Genomic DNA, 24,818 nt, shown 5'->3' with positions numbered 1-24,818 from the left:
TGCTCTCCCACCACAACTTTTAGGAATAGAACGAGAAGGAAGCCAGATTTCTTAACCTAGCGCAGACCATGCTGTCCAAGCAAGGGGAGCATGTCACCCCCGCACCCAGGATATTGTCTGGCACAAGCTAGACACTTAGCAAGTGTGGAATAAAGGAATGAATGAAGCTGGGTGGGCATGCATTTTGGATAGCCCTGGCCCACCATGCTCGCCTCATCTACCGCTTTGTGTAGCCCCTTTGTATAACAGTGACAGTCACACTGAACTTCTCACCATCCCCACATGTACCCTTCCCTTCCCACCACTGGGCCTTTGCACCTGCTATCGCACTTCCCCATCATCTGACCCTGCTACTCCCAGTCCAAGACAGACAACACCAGTTTTGCAAAGTGTAGTCTGATCCTTCCCAGCAAGAATACCCAACACACACACACACACACACACACACACACACACACACACAGTCTCTCCTGGGTCTCCAAAGCATTTTGCATACCGCTGTCTGGCAGAACATGTAATCCTTGCTACTGTATCTCTCTCTTCCATCTCAGTATCTGTAGGCCTGAATACGGGGTGGGGTAGAGGCTCATAAGAAAATTACAGTTTCTATTTATGAGACGGCGCTCAGCTCTGTGCTCAGCTTTTTATATATGTGTCATAGGTTCCCAATAACCCTGTGAATCATGTGTTCTTTTTACCTCCATTTTAGAGATGAGGACACTGAGGCAGGGAAAAGTGCAGTAACTTGCTTAGGGCCACCAGCCACAAAGTAGTTGAGGAGGAACTCAAGCCTGGTGGGGCAGACAGTTAATCGCGTATTCTCTTCCACTCCATTAGGGCCCTGTCCTGTGGAATGGGTTCCAGGCTGGACACGCAGAACCCAGGCCACGCAGGGCCATGCAGACGAGAGGTTTTCCTGGCGACTCATGGTTGTGTGACAGAGCCCGGTAGGCCCATGTGTCTCCTTAATGGTGCCTTTAAAACAACTCTCCTCCCCTTCCCTTCCCACCCTCCTTTTCATCGCCCTCTCACTGTCACCCCATAGGAGCTGGCAGACCGGCTATGACTCTGTCGGGCCTGACTTGTTAGGATGTGACAGGGAAGTGGGCTCCTTGTTTTTCCGGGTACCTGTGGGGTGTGGGAGCTCTCACTAAGAACCTGAGCGGAGACCCAGAAAGAGGAAGGAGGCACAGATGAGAGCCAGATTAAAGACCGAAAGAAGAGCAGACCCAAAGAGTGAGAGCTGGAGATAGAGACGGCACACTGAAAGAGATGATAAGAGATAAAAGGGAGAGAGATCCTGTGGTCCCCTCGTCCCATCCCTATTAGAGATGGGGAAACTGAGGGTCAGAGGAAGTGACCCTACTTCCTGGCAGATGTGTCTGTCACTTTTGCAAACACCATCAATCCACTTCCTCTCATGTCCCCAGATAGCTACTGCTGTTCGTGTGCCTGGCCCTAAGCAGCGTGCGTCAGACTGCCGCCGGGGGCTCTGGGGCCTGCTCTGGAGGACAGCGAGAGTGAGGGGTATCAGTGCAGGATTGATCAGCGATGGCATCCTGGACAGGATAAGACCGAAGCCAGGCCACAAAAAAAAAAAAAAATGTTTGCAATCAACCTTACTGAGGCATGATTTATACACAATGAAATGCACCTATTTGAAGGATACAGGTTATTGACTTTTGACACACATACGCTCGTGTAAGCAGCACCATGAATCGAGACCGAGAATATTTTCATCCCCAGCGACGTCCCTTGTGCCTCTTTGCTGTCATCTCTCCTCTACCACCAACCCTGACTTGAACTCTGCCATTATAGATTAGCTTTGCCTTTTCTAGAGTTTTCTATAGATGGAATCATACACAAGTATACTCTTTTGTGCCTGTCCTCTTTCACCGAGCATAATGTTTTTGAGATGATTTCGTATTCTTGCATGTATCAGTAGGTTGGTTCTTTCTTTACTGTTGAGTAGTATTCTGTTGCGTGAATGTACCACAATTTATCTGTTCACCTGTTGATGGGCATTTGGATTGTTTCTGGGTTTTAGCTGTTATGAATAAAGCGGCTATATGAATATTGCGTCCCAGAGTTCTTGGGGATATATGTTTTTCAATTCTCCCAAATAAGTATATGTCTATCAACTATTTTTCTTTTTTTTTTGAGAGAGAGAGAGAGAGAGAGGGAGAGAGAGAGAGAGCCCTAACAGGGTAGGGGCAGAGGGAGAGGGACAGAATCTTAAGCAGGATCCATGCTCAGCGAAGAGCTGAGACCCGGGGCTCGATCTCACAAACTGTGAGATCATGACCTGAACCAAAATCGAGAGTCTGACGCTTAACTGACTGAGCCACCCAGGCGTCCCTATGAACTGTATATTTATAAGGAACTGTAAAAGAGTTCTTCAAAGTGCTTGAGTCATTTTTGCGTTTCCCTTCAACTATGAGAATTCCAGTTTCTCCACATCCTCACCGTTAGTTGCTAGTGTCAGTCTTTTAAATTTTAGCCATTTTAGTCAGTGCGTCACAGGTATCTCATTGCAGTTTGAATTCACATTTCCCTAATGTAAACTTGAGCACCTCTTCATGAGTTTTTGGCTATTTGTTTTTATTTTTTAGGGTCACAAGGGATTTACTTCGGGACATATCACAGTGCCATCCAAAGTGTCCACGATTTTGAAGTTCTCTCAATGTAGCAAATGCATCATCACAGCCAGCAGGCATGAAGAGGACTTTGGGCCCAAGGCGACGTGGCTGCAGACCAGCCGAGTGACCTCGGGAGAGCTGAGCCTGTTTCCTCATCTTGAAAGCTGGGGTCACACTAGCAGCCTGGCAGGGTTATTGTAGAGGGTGTCATGGCAGAGAAGAGGCAGACACAGGGAGCTGTGCAGGCATACGCAGAAGGTGCTCAGGACATAGAGCCCCCTTCAGCGGTCTAGCGGTCCTGCCCACAAGTATTTATGTGTACCCAAGGCCCAGGGCCCGTCTGAGTGACCACCAGCAACTGTTCGTTCGCTGCCTAGAGGGCTGGGCGCAGCACCCGTGCCTCTCCTTTTCTGACAGCTCTGGGAGCGCGACCACTGAGGGCAGAGCTGGCAGGGCGGCTCCCTCGTGAGGACAGAAGAGTTTAGGCACTAACCATTCCAGGTCTGGGGAGCAGCCTTGGTCTTCCGCATGCTCCTGTCAGAAGCATGGGGCAGGGACAGGGACATGGCTTCAAAGCACTAGGAAGCGCGGTGCTTTCTTAACAGATTCAACTATTTTATGGTGGGTGGGCCTTGCTGCAGAGGACAGCAGTAAAACTAGAGCAGAGTTTCTCAGGGTTTGGTGAACATCAGAATCCCCTGGACGTCCTGTGGACATGCAGGCTTCTGGGCCTCACTCCCGGAGTTTCTGATACATCAGGCCCAGGGCCTGGGACTTGGCGTTTCTAATGAGTTCCCAGGTGGTGCTGACGGCCCACTCCGAGAAGCGGAATTCTGGGGTGAAGCCCTTTCCATCCGTGGGAGCTGTGGTGTCCACGCTGGGCTTGGGCAGCATACAGGTGGCGCTCCCCACCCTTCAGCTTGGCATTCCCTCTCAGCCCCACCTATGGGCAGGGGGCGGGTTCTTTCAGGGCAGGGAATGGAGGCCAAAATGGAGACAGCGGTCCCATGGAAGTGGAGGGGGGAAACGATGTCACCTCCTCAAGTCGGAGTTTGGTTTTATTTTTAAATTTGTTTAGTGTTTATTTATTTATTTATTTTTGAGAGAGAGAGAGAGAGAGAGAGAGAGAGAGAGAGCATGAGTGGGGGAGGGGCAGAGAGACAGAGGGAGACACAGAATCAGAAGCAGGTTCCAGGCTCTGAGCTGTCAGCAGAGCCCGATTCCACGGGGGCTCGAACTCATGAACCGTGAGATCACGACCTGAGCCCAAGTCAGGCCCTTAACCGACTGAGCCACCCTGGCGCCCCCGGAGTTTTTACCATTACAAATAACCCTGTGATGAGAACACTATGATGTATGGACAACAATCACCCCCTCTTCTACAGATGAGGAAAGTGGAGCACAGAGACTGAGACACTTTCCTACAAAGCTACTACTGACAAGTGAGAGAGCAGGGATGGGAACTCAGGACTGCCCTTGGAAGCCGCACAGCCTGGAGCCTGACTGCCCTGGGCCCGGATTCTGGCTCTACCACTTACCAGCGGGGTGTTCTCCACAAAGTTGCTCAACCTTTCTGTGCCTCAGTTGCTTACCTGCAAAATGCAGATGAGGGCAGCCCCGACTTCACTGGGTTGTTGGAAGGATTAACTGAATTAATACTTATGAAGTGCTTAGGGCAGTACCTGGCACATTGTGCCTCCACATAAATGCACTGAAAGTAAACCTGGCTGTCCACCAGAGCGCACACACCCTGCACTCCTCCAGAGGACAAGCTCAGGGGAGAAAGCTCAGAGATCCGCTAGTACCCAGAGACAGAGTGGGCTGAAACGCTTGAAAAAATTAAGACCTCAAATTTGGGGGTTAGGAAGAGCCCAGCCTTTGGTAGGGGTAGGGGTGGAGGCAGGGGACAGGTCGGAGAGTGGCCACCGCGGCCTCAGGCCCCAAACCTGGCGAGGCTGTTCTCTCCAGGACGCTCCCTTCCAGGACCAGACTCCAGACTGACCTGTCTGGGTCCCAACCTCCCCTCCACCCTACCCCGCTCCCCACCCCAACCCCGGGCGCTGTGGGTTTCCTGCCCGCCCGAGGCCCCTGCTCCAGGCACGCGGAGGAGGGGTGGCATTTCCTGGCGGGGCCGCGGGCCGCGTCACTCGCTCCTGGACGCTCGGACAGCGCTGACCGACAAGCACCAGATGCTATTTCAGGCGGCGCCCTGCTCAGTGCGCAGTTTCCGTTTTTCCACCGACCGTCGGAAACAGGGCAGGGGAGGAGGGTGTAGACGTCACGAGCCCCCCCCACCCCCTCGCTTCAGGCGGGGGTGTTGGGGGCGGGGGTTGGGGCAGGTCCGCGATGGCTGCCAGACTGTCAGAATCTCGAGCTTTGCGAGCTTTGCGAACAGAGGCGGTGGTGAGCGTCACCTCTGCGCCCTGCCACGGATACCTGGGCACACTCTTCTGCCACAGGGTTGACGAAAGCCTTGCCGCCTGTGTTCCTTCCCTACAGCCTAGCGGGGTCATTTAATGCCCGGTAGGAGAATCCGACAGCTTGTAGCTGCCCCGGACACCTAAACTCAAGAAATTCGAAACCAAATGCAGAATCTCTCCCCATGCTCCCTGGCCTCCAGGCCCGCATCTCCAGGAATAACACCACCGTCTAAGCCAAGGAGAGCCAGAAACCCAGAGGGGTCCTGGATTTCTGCTTCCATCTCATCCCCCAAACCCTATGGGTACAAACCCAGTTTTGTATCCTAAATAGAGGTCGTCTTCATCTGCCTCTTGTCATCTCTTCCTCGGCACCCTAGTCCACCCTCCCACTGGACCACTGCCTTGGTGTCAGAACTGGTCTTCCCACTTCTTACCTCCCCCCCCCCCCACACCCCTTCGTCACCTTGCAGCCAAAGAGCTTTCTAGAAATGCAGATCTGATCCTTTTTAGGACACTATGCACCCCCTCCCCCAGAACCAAATAAACAAAATGTTTCTCCTCCTAAATCCTTTAAATTGGCCACAGGCTTGTTCCGGCCACACGGACCCTTTTCTGTTCCTTGCATGAAACTAAAGCCCTTCTTCCGCTTCAGCCCTTGGCCCATGCAGAAGGCTCTCAATGTTCACTCTTCTACCCACCCTCAGATCTCACTGTCAGTTCTCCGTCCAGGCATCATTTTCTCAGGGAAGCATTCCCTGGCGGGGCTTTCTGATAGGGGAATGGCCAGCACCTATTTGCAGGGGCTCAGAGAAGCGAACTGACTTCTGGAACTCAGAATTACAGGAGTCCCCCGCTTTCAGTTAAGTGATGCAGTCAAGCAAAGGCAATGGGGACCAGAGGAGGAGAGATGAAATCCAGCCCCGTTGCAGGGAGGCTTCAGGGAGGAAGTGGCCAAAAGGCTGAATCGTGAGAAAGGCGAGGAGACAAGAGAAGGCCAATAAGGCAGAAGGAGCAGCAGTAGCTGAGGCACAAGGGGGGATTCGGTGTGATAATAGTGGGTGAGGCAGGGCTGGAGCCATGGGGAGAGAGCAAGAGATCGGGCCTAATAGACCCCAGAAGCCTCTCCTCAGGGTCCCTGTGGAAGGCTGGAATGGCTGGGCCAGGGGAAGCCTTGTGACATGTCCAAGAATTAAATTATTTTTCGCAGAACTTGGATGGTCCTTCTCTCAGGAGATTCTGTAAAAGTTACCTGTATGCACAGGGTGCCCTGACTTCCACCAGAGAGCACAGGAGGGATAGAGGCCACAGCCTACACTGAATTGACCCTATCTTCACAGAGAGTCATCTTGATGGCAAGGAGGGGCCAGTACTCAGACTGTGACCAGACTCTGGGCACTGTCCTTGACTGGGACTCAGTCCGGGACCAGATGAAGGGATTTCCCCAGTTTTCAGGCTGCAAAAGAAGCTCCAAAGCAGAGCTACTGGGAGGACCAAGCATCCTGGCATGGTGGGTAAACCTGTGGACTGGGAACTAGGTACTTGAGTTTGGGTCTCAGCTTTTCCTGGGTTCACAGTGAGCTTTGGCCAAGTCACATCTCTCCGTGCCTTAATTTCCTTGTCTGTAACAATAACCAGAACTGCCATGCAAGTGCATATGATGTCATCCTGGGCTCTGGGCTGTGAGGGTTCCATAGATTACTGTTCTCACAACTACCTTTTAAAGGCCATTTAATTCTCACAACAAATCTGGGAGGTAGGTATTATCTCCCCATTTTACAGAAGAGGAAACAGAGGTTCGGAGCCAAGCGACTTGCAAGATTTAAACCTGGGCTTTCCCCTCCACCATAAAAGAATGAAACCAGATGCCCTCCATGAGCTGAGCCCCAGTCACCACTCCTCGCTGAACTCAGACTTCTACCCCACACTAAGATCTTGGTCCCTGCAATGAGTTGAACCCAGATCTGTCATCCCAGCCTAGGCTCTGGCTGCTTTTCGTCATCTGCTGGGCTCCAGGTGGACACTGGTGCCAAATGAACTTCAAACCCAGGCTCCACCACTCACCAGATGTGTAACATTGGTCAAGTTTCTTTTACTCTCTGTGCCACAGTTTCTTCATCTCTAAATGGAGGATGGTAATAGCACCAGCATTGTTTATGAGAACGAAAGGAATTTGTATGTGTAGAGTGCTTAGAACGGCGCTTCATAGCAGGATTAAATTGTTTAAAATATTATGAGGGATGGGATGTTCCGGGGCTCTGGGCTCAGCCTGGAACTCAAGCAGAATGGACGTTTAAATCGCTCCGTTGACAGCAATTCTGCCTCCACAGAGCCCCCGGCTGTGAGCTCAGTCTATGCCACGGGAGGCAAGCAAGCTCCATTTTAGAGCAGAAAGGAGCCAGGGCTGAAGGGGGTGGGAGGCCGGGGGTGGGGGTGGGTGCTGGGAGCTTCCTGGGATGAGGAACTGCCCATTGAAATCCGGGTGTCTAGGACACTGGAGAAAGAATGGATGCCGGGGAAGGGTTGGGAGTGATGGTTTTGGTGTCGGAGGTAGGGACGGGGTGCTGGGATGAGAGTCGCTGAAGAAAGGTGTCTCGAAGGCCGTGGGACTGAGGTTGCGGGGAGCCCGGTTCCCCAGAGGCTTCGGGATCAGAAATGGGGCTGGACTCGCCGAGTCCTAGACCGCGCGCCCAACTCTCTCCGTGGCGCATTCCGGAGCCGGTCCCAGCGCCGCGCAACCAGTCCCCGCTCCCTCCGGTGAAATTGCCAAATTAAAATGAATCATTTGGCCCATAATGGCCGAGGCGCTTATCGGGGGCGAGCGGACCCGCGGCAGTGCCTTATCTCGGCGGCGCACACGGCCCCGGCGCGCCTCGGCCCATGCTAACGAGGCCCAGAACGTGAGCGGGGATTAGCGCGCGTCGCTGGAGGAGCCTGGGCGCGCGGGCGGGGGACCGCGACGGGGGGCGGGGGCGGGCCTCCGCACTGAGGACCAGGCCTCAAAATGGCCACACGCGTCCCCCCGTAGCGGCAAAACGTGAGCATTCTGGCCTTTTTCTAGTGGGAGGCAACCTACGGCCTCCCGCGGAATTCCCCGTCAGTTCCTCTCTCCCTTTCCCCCCGCTCGCAGAAGAGGTCTTCGCTCCTTTTCCCTGGGTTTCTTTCGATGGGGGGCATTTTCCACGGACGCCCTCCGCTCGCCGCCGCCGCCCCTCCCGCCACGGAGACTCTCTTCCTTCCTTCCCCTTTTTCCTTACGCAATATACAGAAATGCGCGAGGCGGTGGTTGGTTTTCATTTCTTCTTGGTGGTTGTGTGCATGCGGTGGGATTGTGAGTGCGTGTGTGAGCCGTCGGCAATGCTGACTTCTTCCGAGTGTGGTCTTCCCAGGCGATGGGCTGTGTGTCCGAGGGTGATGGTGTCCGCGCCCTTTGGGTTGTTGATTTGGATTCTTCAAGCCCTTCTGCGTTTTCATCGTTGTATACAGTTATGCTCGTTGGCTTTCTCGACACGGGTCTGCCTCTGGGTGTTGGGTTGTGTGGCCTTGGCGATTGTGTTTGGGTGGTTTCGTTGTGTCGGGCGTGTGTGATCCTGACTACCTTAGTTGTCTGTCCGTGAGCGATTGCGTTGGACTGATTTCGTTGTGGCGCGTTGGACAATGTGCGGGCCCGACCATGTCGACTTGCGGGGCAGTGTTGGGTTGTGTTTACTTTGCTTTCCTTCTGTGGGGCTGGACCGTGTGTGGTCCTGTCCATACTGGGTTGTGTGCTTGTGTCCTTTAGAAGTGCATTTGCAAATCGCTGGGGGGTGGAGGGGAGGGCGAGCAGGAGATGGGGCCGCAAGTTGAGGAGGCGGCAAGGGGGCGGGGAGAGGGATTTCACATTTTATTCCAAATTATGATGTATTCGGAAGCCAGTGTCGGCTTGGATGGGCAGACGGAGCCCGGTCGGCGGCTGCTCTGTCCAGAGGCCAGCCTGTGCCCCGGTGTTCGAGGGGTTTGTTAGAGTGGGAGGTTCTTCAGGCTCGGAGCTGAGCAGCGCTCGCCAAGGCCCGCGCCTTCAAGCCGGTAGCCGCCGGCTTCGGTTTCCGCCGCACCCAGGCTTCATCCATTTCTGGTCAGTTTCGCGGGTACCTCCGCCGGGGTCTGCGGGAGAGGCCTGGAAAAGACAATGGGCGCATTCTCCAGGTTTCGCGCCTTGGGTGGGGACCCTCGGGATAATCTCCAAAGAACACTTTCCCATCCCCTCCCCGGGTGAACGACATTGCCGCGTGGGTCAGGTACACGTCGCGTCGGTGACCCAGGCCAGGCTTTGTGGAGGGATGGGGTTAGTGCTGCCCTCGCTGCGAAAAAATGGATTTTGTTTTGCCAGTTATTATGGTTACTGATGTCGTCGCCATCATCCTCATCCTCATCGTCATCATCATCCTTTTTAATTAAAGTAATCGTTCAGAAGCGAAGCGGCTTGTCCCTTTTAGCTTCTTTGGAGCGATAACAAAGCAGCGCCGTTCCCCCCCCCTCCCCCCCCCCGCTCTATTTTTTAAGTTGCTGAGCTTGGGGTTGGGAGAGAAAATGGAGAGAGGGACGGACACACAGACTCTGTCATAAAGCAAAAATTAACCCAACCTAAGATACGGGAATGAGTGAATTCTCCCTTCTTCCCACCCCTCCCCCCATTTCGATTAGAAGAGGAGAAAGAAAATCTCCCGCATTGGACTGAAACTGCAGGGAAGAATTATTCCTGTATTTCTACCAAAGCTGGGGTAAAAAAAGAGTCCTTTGGAATTAATCCAAGGCTTCGATGTGTAATCATAAACTGGACAATTTAGGCAAAACAAATTAAAACCCTTCGGAGGAAAAAAAAAAAAAGCAGCCTAAATCTCACTACACTACACCCTGGGAAGCAGTATTGGATTTGTGTTTATCCTTCCTCCCTTTGCCTTGTTTATTGCTGCAAGGAATTACTAGAATTCTCCTTTACTCTGCTAGTCTGAACACTGAAAAATTGAAAATCATTGTGTGGGGATGGTTGAAAGGAAGACGGGGGCTGCCTGTGTTTCTTTCTTTCTTTCTTTCTTTCTTCCTTTCTTTCTTTCTTTCTCAATAGGAAGAAAAGAGGGGACCTAGATAGATCAAGATATCTCTCCCTCCCCTCCCCCATTCTCTTGGATCAGTGCTGTTCTGACTCCATTTCTCTGAGAAAGTAGCTTTTGGAATTGGGTTCTGGTTTCACTTTGGGCTAGAGGTGGACATGGAGAGAATGGGGGCCTTGGAGATTCTGCCCCACAGATCAGGGTCTGAAGACTGGAATCCCCTTTTCCAACACACATTTCCCACCCACCCGTGCTAGGCGTTGTGGCTGCTGCTTGGGCCTGACCCGGGTTCCCAAGCCAGCCAACCGCATAGACACGTCAGTGCTTAGAAAACAAACTCAGCTGGCCGCACTGAACCAGACATCCCGGTTGGAGGGCCCGAAAATGTTCTGGCAGTCTGTGGAGAGTTCGTTTTTTTTTTGTTGTTGGAGTAAATAGTTATTCCTGATTGGTCAGGTGTAGGGTTCTTTTTAAAGGGGGATTGGGGGGAGGCTTCAAGCACCTGCAAGTTGGGGGCAGAAAGCTGTTTGCAATTCCCTGGGCTGGTCGGCCGAGGACATGAGGTAATTCCCAGCCATTGACCCCCATTTCTCTCTCTCCCTCCCTCTCGCCCTCCCTCTTTCTCTCCACCCCCATCTTTCCTGGAAACTCGCTTTGGGCGCGGCAGACTGCCCAGGACCACACCGTGGCCTAACTGCTGGTCTCTCAGCGAGAGAGGGGGAAAGCAAAGACCCCAGTCCACAACTTGGACCTTGGCTCCCGCCAAGCTCCGGCGGAGTGGAGATCCTATTCAGAGGGGCCTGTCTCTCTAAATATGCCCCAGGTGAGTTTTGGGGGAACAGTTATCGGTGGCAACAGTGTCCAGGAAGACCTTGGGTTCCGGCCTGGGGTGGGGGAGGCTCAGGACAGAGGCCAGTCCGGTCTCCGATTGGGTGAGGGGAGGACGAGCCCAGAGCTGGGAATCCGGGATCCGTGCCTCTGTGGTTTCTAGCGGGACCCTTTCTTTTTTCAATCCTGGGTAAAAACACCTAGCTGGACTTAGCCCCCCAGGCCGCTCCCATCAGTCCTGGTCCTATGCTTGCTTCACAAGGCTCCTAACTCTGGGGCAGCTATTTCTGGGTGGCGCAGGCTGCGTGTGCCTGGGCCGCTGGCAGGAAGAAGGCCCAGCCATCCTGGCTAGTGCAGTCCCAACTCCGGTGGGCCTTGACCGGGGCCTGAGGCCTAGAGCGGAGCGGCGCTGGAACACTCCTCCACTCTGGTAGTAGCAGGGAATGTGGTTCTGTTCTCGTGAATGCAGCGCAGGCTTGGGGCTCCCCCGGGGGTTCGTTCGGGTGTGGGTGCAATATGAAGGGCAGGAAGCTAGCTCTTACCCCAGGTACCAGCGGAGGCTGTTTTCACATGAGAAATTTTCCCTGCCCGGAATTGGGAGCTGCCGAGACCCCGTTGCTGCCCCCCAGGAGCTCCTGGGATCCGTGCCTTGTTCAGACTCGAACGGAAACGTTGCGGCCATCTGGCAACAGGAGATGAGGATCCGGTGTTGGGGGCTGCGAGCTGGTTCTGGGCCGCACAAAGACAGAGGAGTTGTAATGGTCAAAATAGTCTAGTGCGATTCTGTTCAAAAGCTTCTCCCCATTCCTTTGTCTTCCCCAAATAAAAACAAATGAACAAAGTAAAAATCACTCGGGCTTTCCTTTCAGTAATCTTAACCAAAGCCAAGTGATTGGGGTTAGTCTCCTACAACCAGAGGTGCTTATGAGTCCGCTGTTGGCTTCTGGAGCATGGACCCTTGGCATGGGTGATCCTGGTTGCAGAACAGCCTGCCGGGTTTTCCTAAGGTCCAGGGATGGGCGGGGAGAGGTCGGCCACAGACCCTGGGGGCCAATCAAAGGTTTCTCACGGGGAGCCTCCGAGATACAGATATTTATAGGCCTCTGGGGAGGGCATTTGGGGCCAGAGTCAACTCATCTGGAATATGTGCTCCTCTTGCCCCTTGGGGACCCGCGCCTACATGAAGCCTCAGAATTAATCAGAGGGTATAAATGTGTCATAAGGAGAGCTTGAACTCAGTCTGGTGATTGCAGTGTGCACCGTTGGTCACTCTGGTTAGAAGCTGGGGCTGAAGCACGTGTCACTGGGCACACAACGGTGTGTGGGGACAGTAAGGTAGGGAACCAGCACCTTGGGGGTTGTGTATTTTGCCACAGGATGGTATATTACTGGTGCATTTCACTGCTGCAGGGGAACCAGGAACACCAGACTGGTATACCTCTGGTGCATTTCTAGTGGCTGCAGTGTCTTGGCAGTCCCATTCTGTGGATACAGATCTATTGTTTCCGCCATAATTGTAAACTCATTTCCAATGAAGCCTTGTGAACCCACTGCCTTTGCAGCTCATGTACACCAGGTCTTGGGGAATTCTGTTGTCTCCGGGGTGAGCCCCTGGAGCTGGCAGACCCAGTGCAGAAGTGCAATCTGAATGACAATTCTCCATCAGCTTGTGTGTCTGGTGGCAATTTTGCTGAGCCCCGAAGAGGTTTCAGAAGGTCGGGTCTCTCTTCTGGAGCTGGAGGATATTTCCCAGGCCAACTCTTGTCCGGAGCGGTGCAGTGGCAGAATGGCTGCCGCGAGTGATTAGATGCCCTCTGGTTGGGGCTGAATTGGATTTTTGTGTATTTTCTGCTATAAAATATCCCAACCGTCTAATTCAGAGAGCAGAAATCTTCTTTTGGACATCTTATGAAGCCTGTTGGGTTGATTATATATGTATTTTATTAAAAGAACTCACAAGCATCCCCAAACTGCAGACCCAGGGTCTCATGGTTTTTTGGTTTTCATTCTTTCGGGAGCCTGGCTCTATTGGCATCGAAGCAGGGCGGTGGAAGGCCCCCAGTCAGTGTTAGTGGGGAGTGGAGCCTCTGTGGTCACCCTGGTGTATGGTTGTGGAGAAGAGAAGGAGTGTCCTCAGCCCCAGGGATATACATGGGAGGGGGTACACAGGAGGATAGCTCAGACAGAGTGAGATAGAAGTTCTGGTCCCGCTCTGTGGCTCTGTGGCCAATAGGTTCATGTGACCTTGGGCAAGGCATTCCCCTGGATGGTCCGGATAATGTTTACTTGAGCATTTGCAGGTGCTTTTAAATGCATAAATGAGGTATTGCCCCCATTTCCCAGAGGACAACACCACGGCAGGAGAGGGGGATGGAAGAGTTCAAGGGCCTTCGTGATACCTCTTCCCGCTCACAGATGGGAGCCTAGACCCCGGTGGCCTCAGGAGCATTCTGAATGCTGAGGCTCCATAGCCCTTCAGCCAAGCCTCCCTTCCAGACCTCACCTCACTTGAGTCCAGCTAGGCAGAAGGAGGCGGAGTGTGCGGGAGGTAGGGCTAGGATCATTTTCTTCCTTCTCAGTGTCTCATCTCTGGTCTCGGTGGGAGTAAAGGGCCACCGGGGTTTCCAGCAGTTGCCCAGAATACACGGTGTATTTGCTTACTACAGACAGACAACCCCTGCAGGGGGGTGCATATGTGTTGAAAGGAGAGCAAGAAGCGCTGCCAGCTGTGGCACAGTGGACCCCAGGCCCTGTAGCCTCCATTCCCTGAGTTCCCTACTTGCACCCCTCCCAGGTTTCTGGACGTTCGTGTGCGGGCGGCAGGCTGGGGGCGGGTATTGCTGAGGGTGGTTGGAAAAGCACCCCACCTCCGCGCCACAGTTTCCCCGCCAAAACCAAAAGGGGGGCGGGAAGAACATGGTCAGGGGATTTGTTCCCTCCTCTTCCCTTGCGGCCTGAGCAGGGGGACAAGATGGTATTTCTTTCTCGCCTCTTTCTACATTTCCTTCCTTTTCCCCCTTCTGTTTTCTTTCGCTGGCTGTATTCCTTTTCCTCCAATGCCTGTCGTGTTTTTCCATCTCTTCAGTCTCTGTGTCTCCCAGGCCCCTCTCCCTTCTCCCAAACCAGAGCCCCCCCCCCCCACTTTCTCCCTCCTGCCCCAGCCCCCCGCTGGGCCTTCAGGCCCCGGGGGAGGGCGTGTGTCCACGTGGCGCTAAGTTGGTCCGCCTCTTCCCACGTCTCGGTGCGAGAATTTCTCTGAGCCCTGCACCCCCTTCACCCACCCCTCGGTGGGCTGGGGGCGGTTGTCAGAGCGGGCGTCCGCTTGTCTGTCTGTCTGCCCGCAGGATGACGGAGCGGCCGCCGAGCGAGGCGGCCCGCAGTGACCCCCCGCTAGAGGGACGGGACGCGGCCGAGGCCCGCATGGCCCCTCCGCACCTGGTCCTGCTGAACGGCGTCGCCAAGGAGACGAGCCGCGCGGCCCCCGCGGAGCCCCCGGTCATCGAGCTGGGCGCGCGCGGCGGTCCGGGGGGCGGCCCCGCCGGTGGGGGCGGCGCCGCGCGGGACTTAAAGGGCCGCGACGCGGCGGCGGCGGCCGAAGCGCGCCATCGGGTGCCCACCACCGAGCTGTGCAGACCTCCGGGGCCCGCGCCCGCCTCGGCCCCCGCGGAGCTGCCCGGCGACGGCCGCATGGTGCAGCTGAGCCCACCCGCGCTGGCGGCCCCCGCCGCCCCCGGCCGCGCGCTGCTCTACAGCCTCAGCCAGCCGCTGGCCTCGCTCGGCAGGTCAGGGCCGCGGCGGGAGGGGACGGGGTGGGCGGGCGGCACCCCGGGAAGCATCCTGCCGGGGCGCCCCTTATGCCCCTCGGAGCGACCGCGCTTAGCGGCGGGAGCGCAGGAAGGGAAGGGAGTAGTAGACCCGAGGGCGGAAAAGTCTGCTCGCTGGAGCCCGTGCGCGAGCAGACGGGAGCCCTTTGTGGGAGTGTGCGTGTGCGCGGGGCCGGGGGTGGCGTACCCCGTGCGTGTGCGGCCTGCGTGGGTGTGCGTGAGCCCGCGAGGGGTCCACGCCTTCGGGCGTGCAGGCATGTGGCCCGCAGTGAGTGGAAGCGCGCTGGCCGTGCTGGGTGTTGGTAGTGTGTGCGTGCGTGGTGGCGAGTGGCCCAAAGGGAGCTGCTGGAGTGTGAGTACCGGGCAAGAATGTGTCTGAATGCGCTCCGCTGTGAGATTCTTCTGGAAACTGCAGCCCTCAGTGGACAGGTAAGAGATACGGAGCTGATGGTCGTTGCAAGAGGGTTCCCTCTTCGGAAACTGCTCCAGGGCGCATCTGGGGAGTGGATCCCTCCCTCTCCTCCTGAGCCCCTCCTGAGCCCCTCTGCCCCTCGGCCGGGCTGGGCAGGGCGGCGGTGGGGGGGGGGACGACGCGGTGTATACCCCTCTCGGTGTGAGGGTGTCCATTTTCCTGCTGGGGCCACTGAGATGGCGGGGAGATAGAGGTAGAGGTGGCGCGCAGACAGGAAGATGAGGCAGGGGTTGATAATGTGGGCCAGTTATTGAGTCTGTGGGAGACCCCGAGAAAGAAGCCATGGAAAGCACAGAGTGGGTGATGGGGGGGGGCATGTAAACAGTGGTGAGTCAAGGTTTCCTTTCTGTTGAATGTCGGCGGCCCCCATGGGACCCCCGATGAAGGTGGGGCGACCTGGGGGGAAAGGGATGGTGTGCCTTGTGAGGGGCTAGAGTTGCACAGCACACAAGGTATGAAGGCCACATCTGCCTGTATGAGTACCTGTTTGGGAGGGGAGGTGTCTGGGGATCCTGTGCTTGTATCGGGAAGGGGAGTATGCCTGCCTGTGAGTTGCGTGTGTGTTCATTATTGCATTTGTTCCATGTGTTCACTTATCGTTTGTGTGGGGGGAGGGGTGTGTGGGAGTATGGTCCCTCCTCCCCTTGCTTGTCTCACCGGGGAGAGAGGGTGGGAGCATTCTGTGAGTGTGTTTGGGTGTGTGTGTGATGCTCCTTCTATTCCAAACTCAGGTATGAAGGGAGCAGGAGCCCCCTTGTTTTCCCAAGGGTGGTGGGAGGCTCAAGAACACGTGGGGAGGATCGCTGAGGAGGCTTTCTCCCCTCCACCTATGTGTGATCTTGTGATCTGCCTGCTCCCTCCCACAGTGGGTTCTTTGGGGAGCCAGATGCCTTCCCTATGTTCGCCACCAACAACCGAGTGAAGAGGAGGCCCTCCCCTTATGAGATGGAGATTACTGATGGTGAGTCTACCTGCTTCCACCTTTGTGTCATCCCTCATGCTCCTTAGAGCCCCCTGAAGGTGGGATCCTTGGGCACTACTCCATGAGTGTCTCACATAGCTGGGTTGGCTGCCTTGGAACCCGAGTCTGCCGAGTCCTCACCCTGCAACTAGACCTGGGACTAGGGGAAGTCATGGGCGGGGCTGGGGGCCACCCTCATGGTCCTGGGAAGAGGGAAGTGGTGCTGAGGACACACTGAGGCATTTAGCCCAAACCCCTGGAGTCAGTTGTAGTTCCCACTGTAGCTCCGTTCCAACCCCTGGCAAGAATCGCAGGCGGAGGGCAGAACACGTGGTGCTCCCTGCCTCTAAGCGCTGCCCCTCAGGGATTTCGTGCAGCTCCCAAGTCCTTTTTGGAGTCTGGAGTCTGCTCCCTGCCTGGAATTGCACATTTAAGGGCCTTGTCCCAGGACCCTATATTGTGGGGCCATCTCGTCTCCGTTCCACACCCAGAACTGAGACCTAGAGTTCCCTTCCTGACATCCTAGATTCCCCGAGAAGGTCCTTGGCACTACTACAGTGAACTACCCAGTAATCTTTGGCACTTAACTTGGGGGAAGGGGTTGGATGAATGGGAAATTTGGAGTATCCCCTCCCTCTCCCCAGTGTTGATCTGATGCGGTAGATGGGACCCAACACCAGGGGGCAGGAGAGCAGGCTCTTCCAGAGCCCAGGACTTGGAGCCAATCCCTGGAGCCTCCAGTGCTTCAGCCTGACTGAAGGGCACCTGAGGCCTTGAAGCCACACTGGGTTTATTCAAGGAGCCAGTAAGAGGGATATGTATTGAGCTGGAGCCTCTGGAGAGGAGTCCTCTGTGGTGTTCTGGAGGGGAGGGGGCCTAGAGTCTGGACAAGGAACAGGCTTCATAAGACCTGATCAGCCTGGGATATGGGGTATAGGTCCAAGAGGGAAGGGTGATGACGTGTCAATGCTGTTAGGTTAGAGAGGGGAGGTGGGTATACCAAACAGGAAATAGGCAGAACCAGTCCCGAAGTTCCCCAGGGAAGAGGCATTTTCGGCAGAGGGCAGAAGCAGTGAGAATCAGGCTTAAAAGAGAGGAAGGAGGAGAGGGGCAAGAGGGTGAGGATTTGGGGGGAGCACAGACGTATAGGGAAACCATTACTCATAAATGTCACTAACGTTTACTGAGCACCTACTCAGTACCTGGCCACGGAGAGTCAGAGGGTGCAGAGGGATGGACAGACTGGGGGAAGAGGAGGGTGTGGAGAGGTGGGAGGTTCTCTGGGAAGGTGCCAGCGAGGAATAGGCAGAAATGGAGGTGAGAGGAGGGTATGTGTGTGGGGTGCAGAATCTGTCCATGAGACTTGGAAGTCAAAGGTATAACCAGAAAGAGTCCAAAGAAGTGGAACTAATTCGAGGTGTAAAGTCAGGACTTGATGTGGATTCCTACTGCTGAACTTTTCTGGCTCTCAGTTTCCTCATTTGTGAAGTGGGGAGAGTAATTGCTTCCTTACAGATTGCTGAAAGAGTACAATGGGGTAAAGTGTTTTTAGGGCCTGGCTCAGGGTAGGTGCTCCTTCTGGAGTTCTGTCTAGCTGTAGCTGTGACAGCACTTATAATGCCCCTCCTCACCTAGGAGCTCCCTAAAGATCAGTCAGCAGAGACGGTCTTCTCTATGTCACAGCTGAGGGACACCCCTCTGTCTGGCCTGGAGGCCAAAGAACATGGAGTTATTTCCTCCGCAGCAGCCCAGGGTAGGACTTCCAGCACAGTGCTGTTTTTCCCAGCTTGGGTCTGGCCTTTGGCGAAGAGTGCATTGGGCTGGGGCTTGTTGGGGTTTAGAAAGACAGCTTTCAGAGGCACAGTGGGCAGGGAGTGAATGATCCACTCTGAGAGAATATCGTGTGTGTGTATGTGTGCATGTGTGTATACGTGTGTGTGTGTGTGTGTGTGTGTGTGTGTGTGTGTGCACGTGCATGTAAGAGAGACAGATGATGAAGCTGGAAGTGCTGGCATGGATGAGCTGTCCCAGCCTCAGTCTCAGTGGAATGAGCAGTGGGTCTTAGGTGATGCCTTGACCCTTCCTCTCCTCGTCTCCCCTACTCAAGTTTCCCCATTCTGAGGTCTGGTTCTAGGGGTCATCAAAGAGGGCAAACAAATATCCCAGGTCTGGGAGTTCCTTCAGTGCACAGAGCTTCCTGATGACTGCTGGGAGCTTGGCTGTGTGCCTCAGTGTTGGGGAGGGAAGCGGTCACCTCAGCCCAGGAGCTCAGGAACACTTGCAGGGCCCTGTTCTATTTTCTCTGGCTTTGGGCATCCCAGGTCAGGCTTGGATATTTTGTGCAGTGCTTTGAACACCATAGGTGCTCAATACATGCACGCTGGTGTCTGCTACTGGTCCACAAGTCTTAGTACGTGAATACAGTCTGAAATTGGTCTAGTCTGTAATCAGTGCATTGTAGACATGGAGAGACTGAGGCAGCCCCCAGACACCTGCTCAGAGCCTCAGGCCGTGCCTGTGCGTGGCTGTCTCTCCACTCCTCTCCTGGGGGAGAGAGCCCACAGGGTGGGTGGGCCCTTTTCCCTCTTGTCTGTGCTCTCTACGCCATTCCCCCTTCTGCCAGCATGATCAGTTAGCAAACATTTACCAAACCCCTGCTCTGGGTTTTCCATCACCCTTAGTATAAAGTCCCCACCCTGACTGCAGAGACTTATGGGGTCTGGATTCAGCCTACTCTGATCACAAGCACACTGATTAGCCAGGCTGGCTTCAGCCATTTTCCAGCTCAGGGCCTTTGCCATAGCATTCCCTCTTCCCTTCCTGTGGCTGCTGGCTCTTGTTTAGCCTTAAGTTCTTACCTTCTAGATGTCACTTTTCTCCAGTATGCCATCCCCAACCACCTCAGCTAAATGTAGTGGCTCCTTTCCATATTTTATTACATTCTGCTTCCTGTTCATTTGTTATTTGTTTGTACTTGTTCATCATCTGTCATCACCATTAAAATGGAAGTTCCATGAGGGCAGGGACCCTGTCTGTTTTGTTCATCATGTTCCTTGGTGCCTGGTTATTAGTAAATAACTGATGGTTAGATGATAATAGCTGACATTTATTGAATGTTTTACCTGAGGCAGGTATTGTCTTAAGGACTTTATCCTGTGTTCGTTGTTAGATCCATATGACAATCTTGTGACTTCAGTTGCTAGTATTATCTCCATTTTACAGATGATGAAGCTAAAGCACGGGGAGTTTAAGTAACTTGCCCAGTCACTCTCTAGTGAGTAATAGTCAGGAATCATCCCGGAAAGTCTGGCTCCAGAGTTTGTCTTTCTGACTAATGTGGTATGGCCTCTTGGCACAATGAATGAATGAATGAATGAATGAATGAATGAATGAATTAATTAATGACAAATGGTCCCTGTCCTCAAATGTTTCACAACCCAGACAGGGCAACAAGCATAGACACATACAGCAATGATCAAAAGTAATGGAGATCAGGGGGTTGGAGGGCCGTGATGGTTGGTGAGGTCTGTCCTAAGGGGTGGAGGGAAATCCTCAGAGAGGAGGAAACAGATGAACTGGGCTTTACAAGCTGAATAGGAGTTTTCTAAGTAAAAGGGAAGGGAAGGTGTTCTGGGTTTCCCCAGTTTCCCAATGACTGGTTTCTCTTCTTCCCCACAGGAGAAGGTGCCTTGGGGCACCTCCATTTCACCGTTTTAACTCTTGTCCCCCTACCTCCAGGTCCTCACACCAAAGTCGTGCGACGCATCTTCACCAACAGCCGAGAAAGATGGCGGCAGCAGAATGTGAACGGGGCCTTTGCTGAGCTCCGCAAGCTGATCCCCACACATCCCCCAGACAAGAAGCTCAGCAAGAATGAGATCCTCCGCTTGGCCATGAAGTACATCAACTTCCTGGCCAAGCTGCTCAATGACCAGGAGGAGGAGGGTACCCAACGGGCCAAGCCTGGCAAGGACCCCGTGGTGGGGGCTGGTGGAGGAGGCGGTGGGGGAGGGGGCGGTGCACCTGCAGACGACCTGCTGCAGGACGTGCTCTCCCCCAACTCCAGCTGTGGCAGCTCTCTGGATGGGGCCGCCAGCCCGGACAGCTACACAGAAGAGCCGGCACCCAAGCACACGGCCCGCAGCCTCCATCCTGCCATGCTGCCAGCCGCTGATGGAGCAGGTCCTCGGTGATGGGGCCGGGGCCACTCAGGACCGGCCAGGAGGGCAGCCTCAGGCTTCTGGGACCGTGGGCTTTGGGGCAGGTGGGGTGAGGATTGGGCAGCTCTGAAGCAGGGCAGTGGACTTGACGAGCCTTCCTTGATGTCTGAACTTTGGGAAGTCCTAACTGCCCTGGCTGGCTTTCCTGTTTCCTGACTCAGTGGTAGAACAGAAAAATGGAGCAAAGTGGTAGGTACTTTTTATGAAGACGGCACGGTCTTCCCCTCCCCCAAATCCCTAAGACTTTAAAGTAAAGAGCTCAACTGGCACTGCTTTTGGCCTGGAGCTTGGGACCCCCCGTCTTTGCTGAGACTTGGGGTTGTCGGCTCTCCCCTGGGGCATCCAGCAGCCTCTGCCTTGCCTTCAGCCCCCTCCCAAGCTGGCTGGAGTGGCTTGTGTGGCCACCCCGTCCAAATATGTAGGTACCTGGTAGCTGCCCATTTCTGGGTGAGCCCCATCTTCACCCAGGCCCATGTTGGTCCACCCAGCTTGCCAGCTGCCGCAGAGAGTCACAAGCCTCGAGGTGCCTTCTTCAGGGCCTGGTTGAAGAAGATGGCCAGTGGACAGCCTGCTCTTGACTAGCTGGGCCGGAGGGTCAGAAAACCCAGTAGCCCTTACTCTTGCCCCAGGATCAAAGTCTGCTTTCTCCCCACTGAGACTTGCCTTCCTAATCCTTGTGGCTGTGGGGACCGAGTCTGTAGCTGGGAGCATGCCCTGTTGGGCCTCATGTGAAGGCAGAGAGAGGGAAAGTGATTAGAATGAGTTGAGCAAGAGCTGTTTAGGGCTGTGGGTTCACATCCCGATGGTGTCTCAGAGCTTCCTGCCTGTGTTCTGAGCTCCCCATCACTGTTTGTACAGTGAACGAATGCCAGTGTGCTGATGGGCATGTGCTTGTGCTGACAATGGATGCACAGCCCCATCTGTGTGTCCTCGCAGATACTCAGAGGGACCTTCTCACCCCCAGGAAGTCTGCTTGCTGATGGTCTGGTCTGTGTTCTGAACTCAATTGAGCACAAACCCTGTCCTATGAATTTCTGGCATTTGGGATTTTTGCTTGACTTCAGTTACTGGTGGGATCTTTAGGTCTTGATAGGACCCAGGCGCCAGCCCCCTTCTGGAGCATGGGAAATCCAGAGACCAGAGACCAGGCCCTGGCTGAGACCCAGACATATGCACAATCACTTAGCAGAATCTTCAACACCCCTCGGTTATACAGCTTTCAGTCACCTAGGGTGTGTATGGGAGGCTGGCTTACTGCAATAAGAGTGTCCCCCTCCAAAAGTTGTACATGAAAGTTTTGTAAATCAAACCCTTATCCTTCATCTTTTAAAGAATTACTACTGCAAGTCCTTTTGTAAAGTGAAGAATTTTTTTGTAGAGTGGACCCACTGTCCTGTTGATCTCTTGTGTCAATCCAGATGGTGGGACATGGTTTTCTTAAGGCCAGGCCTGCCTGTGACATGCATTCCAAGCCCATGGAACAAACTCCACCCAAGTCCTATATACCTGTCATTGTACCCTCAAGTCACCGCAGCCATCTCCCACCAGGCTCTGCCTTTGGGGTTAGAGGGAAAACAATCCCTTGTGGTGAAGGACCTTGAGCACAGCCGAATGCAGATGGCATGATCCCTGCTCCCTCCCCTCCCCTCTTAAGTTGTGGGGTCCAGTTTGTGAGTAAGGGGGGAACATGGTAACCTTTATAGTACCATTCTCCATCCATTTAAGACCCCCAACATCCTATTTTGGTGAACTTAGGATTGGTTTCTTTCCAGTACTTGGAAGCTTCTGTGAGGAATCCCATCTGTCTAAAGATGGAGCCCCTGTCCTAGGTCCTAAGACTCTATTTACCTCCTGGCAGAGTAATTTGACTTGGGAGTGAAAAGTGGCCACAGTATGGATGAGTGGAGACGATTTAGGAGATGATCACACATTCTATCAGGAACTCAAGCTTCTGGCTTCCTCCTCTCTCAGACAATATGGATAAGTTACCTTTCTCAATGTCAGTTTCTCATAAACACCCTGGTTTGGCCTGTCTCCTAGGGCTGTGGTGTAGACTGAGTGGAATCATGAAAGTAGCATTTTGAAACCAGAAAGAACCCTTCTGCCCTCAGTATCATTGCTGCAGTGGGGTTTCTCACCCTGAGTGCAGGGCCTGGGCAGTGGGCCAGCCTGCCTGACTGCATAGCATTTGAGCAATCTAGGTTCCAAACCACTTTTGCCTGAATTATCCTGATTGTCCACATTTCTCCAGATTGACCTCATTTTCATTTCCTTCCAAGGGGAGGCACAGGAGTAAGAATGGAAAAAGACACGGGCGGAATATGTAAAATGTAATACAGCTTCCCCAAACTGGCCTGGGTAGGGAATGGTAAGGCTTCATGTCTTTGCAAGACCTACAGAAGATCCAAAATTTTCATTTTCATGTCCAACTGCGCACCCCCCGCCCCACCCAGCATACCCTTCTTCTTCCTCTGCCTCACCTGTAAAGAGATGGCAACATTCCAAGAATTGTATCTCTGCAAAGGGAAGGAATGTAAAGGAAAAAAAAAAGTGTGGAGAAGAGAGATGATTGTAATGACCGGAGGGATTCACATCTTTTCAGGAAAATTCACATGCTTTTATTGGTGGTGGCAACGGCAAGATGGTACAACCTTTATCCTATTCCGAAAACAGAACAGAGGGCACAGCATCTGTAGTCAGCTGACAACTATCTTGGCCTTTGGGGCTGGTTTGGTCTCGTACTTGTGATTTCAATGGTACGTGGCCCCCACCAAAGGCTTGCCCTTGCCCCTGTACATAGCGCGTTGTCCCTGTGGGCGGGCCCAGCACTTTCCGTCAATGTTGTACTGTACGTGATGAGTTGTGTTGGTCTCTGCATTTTTCTGCAGAAGGGGAGTAACCGCTCCGGGTACCTTGACCTTTGTACAGCCGGGAGGCCAACACTGTGGGCGTGACTCTTTAGCGACAAAACCCTTGTGGTGATGATGTGTGTATATATATAAGGATATATTGGGAAGATTTCTAAATAAAAGTTTTACAAAGGGGCCTGGACTCTGTACTTGGATCTTGCACCCCCAGGTCTGAGAGTTGGGACATTAAAAGGAAAGGTCTGACAAGAGTCTGTCTCCCTGGATATAGAGGGACCTCCAGGACTCAGCTGTTCCCTCGGGGTGGAATGATCCCACCCTGAGGCTCCCCCACTTAGAGGTTCCATTCTTTTCCCTCTCCCAGGCCTCACAGAGGGGGCCTCTTCTGAACATTGTGTACCTGTACTTGTGGCGCAGGGCCACCCGCAGGTGGCCTCTTCTGTGTGCTGGGTTCAGCCTGTATGGCTGGGGCAGTGAGTGGCTTTCCTCATAAGTTCAGGACAGATTAAGGTCTCGCCAGAGGATGGTCCCAGGTGCTCTGATGACTCCATGGAGGCTGCAGCTCTAATACCTGACTCTCGAGGATTGGGGGGTGCAAGTCTCACGTGGGGATCAGGGACAGGCTGAGGCTTTGGGAGAAGTGATCAGTGAGGGGATGCTTAGGAATGGAACTGCTGTGACGGACGGGGACTCTGGGTTCGGGGGGCAGAGAGGGCTCTGCATATGGACTTTTGGAACTTCAGGGACCTCAGTGGGTTAGCATTTCCAGTGGAGTACCAATCCTTCCATGTAGTCGTGTTTTTTGAGCCCTACAATGGGCCAGGTATCATTCTAGGTACTGGAGATCCAGCAGTGAAGAAAACCAAAATCCCTGTTCTTGAGTTGCTTGAATTCTAGCAAGGAGACCGTAAGCGCGCACACGCGCGCACACGCGCGCACACACACACACACACACACATATTAAATATGCTGATTATGGTGTTGATACAGTGAAGTTACAGCACATTAGAAGGTGATTAGTAGAAGGGAAAAAAGATGTGCCCAGAAGGGAACTCAAGGGGCCCCTGGATGACTCTGGCTCCTTTGGGATTAGCCTTGCTCATCTTGCCAGGCTTTGATCTTGGCTGCACCTGTCCTAGGAAGCTTCCAACCATAATCTAGGAGGGCCAGGGCCATGCAGAGTTTGAGGGTCAAACTCTGGCCTGTAGGGAAGCTCCTGAGCTTTTAGAAGACTCCCAAGTATGCATCTCCTTGGCCCAGGGCAAGGAAGCCTTTGGGAAGATAGGAAGAGGAGACTTAGTCCTGGGGCAGGAGAAGGGAGTTTGGGTGCTGAGAGAGGGGGTGGAGGAGAGAGAGAGATGCATGTTCAGGCAAGCAAGAGAGTGACATTTTAGAAGCTATAGTGAAAGGGGGTTTGGGGTCGAGGAAGTGGTTAGCCAAGACCAATGCAGTGATAGCTGAGGCTCTGGTGAGGATGGCATCTGGGGAGGAGGAGAATGG

General features: G+C 53.9%; 1 protein-coding gene across 11 annotated transcripts; it reads left to right on the top strand.

The window, feature by feature from the left end:
• The first annotated feature begins 7,556 nt into the window (after positions 1-7,556).
• On the top strand, positions 7,557-23,527 carry TAL1 (TAL bHLH transcription factor 1, erythroid differentiation factor). Of its 11 annotated transcripts, XM_042997032.1 has the most exons (6): positions 9,092-9,170; positions 10,814-10,969; positions 14,319-14,756; positions 16,137-16,231; positions 19,970-20,176; positions 20,298-23,527. In XM_042997032.1, the coding sequence occupies exons 3-6, from the start codon at positions 14,320-14,322 to the stop codon at positions 20,519-20,521; spliced, it is 963 nt and encodes a 320-aa protein (XP_042852966.1). In that variant the 5' UTR covers positions 9,092-9,170; positions 10,814-10,969; position 14,319; the 3' UTR covers positions 20,522-23,527. The 11 variants fall into 11 exon arrangements, with proteins under 11 accessions (XP_042852958.1, XP_042852965.1, XP_042852962.1 ...); XM_042997024.1 differs by lacking the exon at positions 9,092-9,170 and adding an exon at positions 7,557-8,093 and having other exon boundaries at positions 19,970-20,506; XM_042997028.1 differs by lacking the exon at positions 9,092-9,170 and adding an exon at positions 8,103-8,341 and having other exon boundaries at positions 19,970-20,506.
• Positions 23,528-24,818: the final 1,291 nt, after the last annotated feature.

The sequence above is a fragment of the Panthera tigris genome, chromosome C1 (genome assembly GCF_018350195.1).
Source record: "Panthera tigris isolate Pti1 chromosome C1, P.tigris_Pti1_mat1.1, whole genome shotgun sequence".
NCBI lineage: Eukaryota > Metazoa > Chordata > Mammalia > Carnivora > Felidae > Panthera > Panthera tigris.
The sequence above is the reverse complement of the archived record's forward strand: the minus strand, read 5'-3'. Positions and strand labels throughout refer to the sequence as shown.

Excerpts from the sequence above, each read along its gene's own strand:
- TAL1 (XM_042997031.1), top strand. The coding sequence starts at position 14,320 with ATGACGGAGCGGCCGCCGAGCGAGGCGGCCCGCAGTGACCCCCCGCTA. Across the intron at positions 14,757-16,136 it reads CCGCTGGCCTCGCTCGGCAG|TGGGTTCTTTGGGGAGCCAG; the intron begins GTCAGGGCCGCG and ends TCCCTCCCACAG. Across the intron at positions 16,232-19,969 it reads TGAGATGGAGATTACTGATG|GTCCTCACACCAAAGTCGTG; the intron begins GTGAGTCTACCT and ends CCCTACCTCCAG.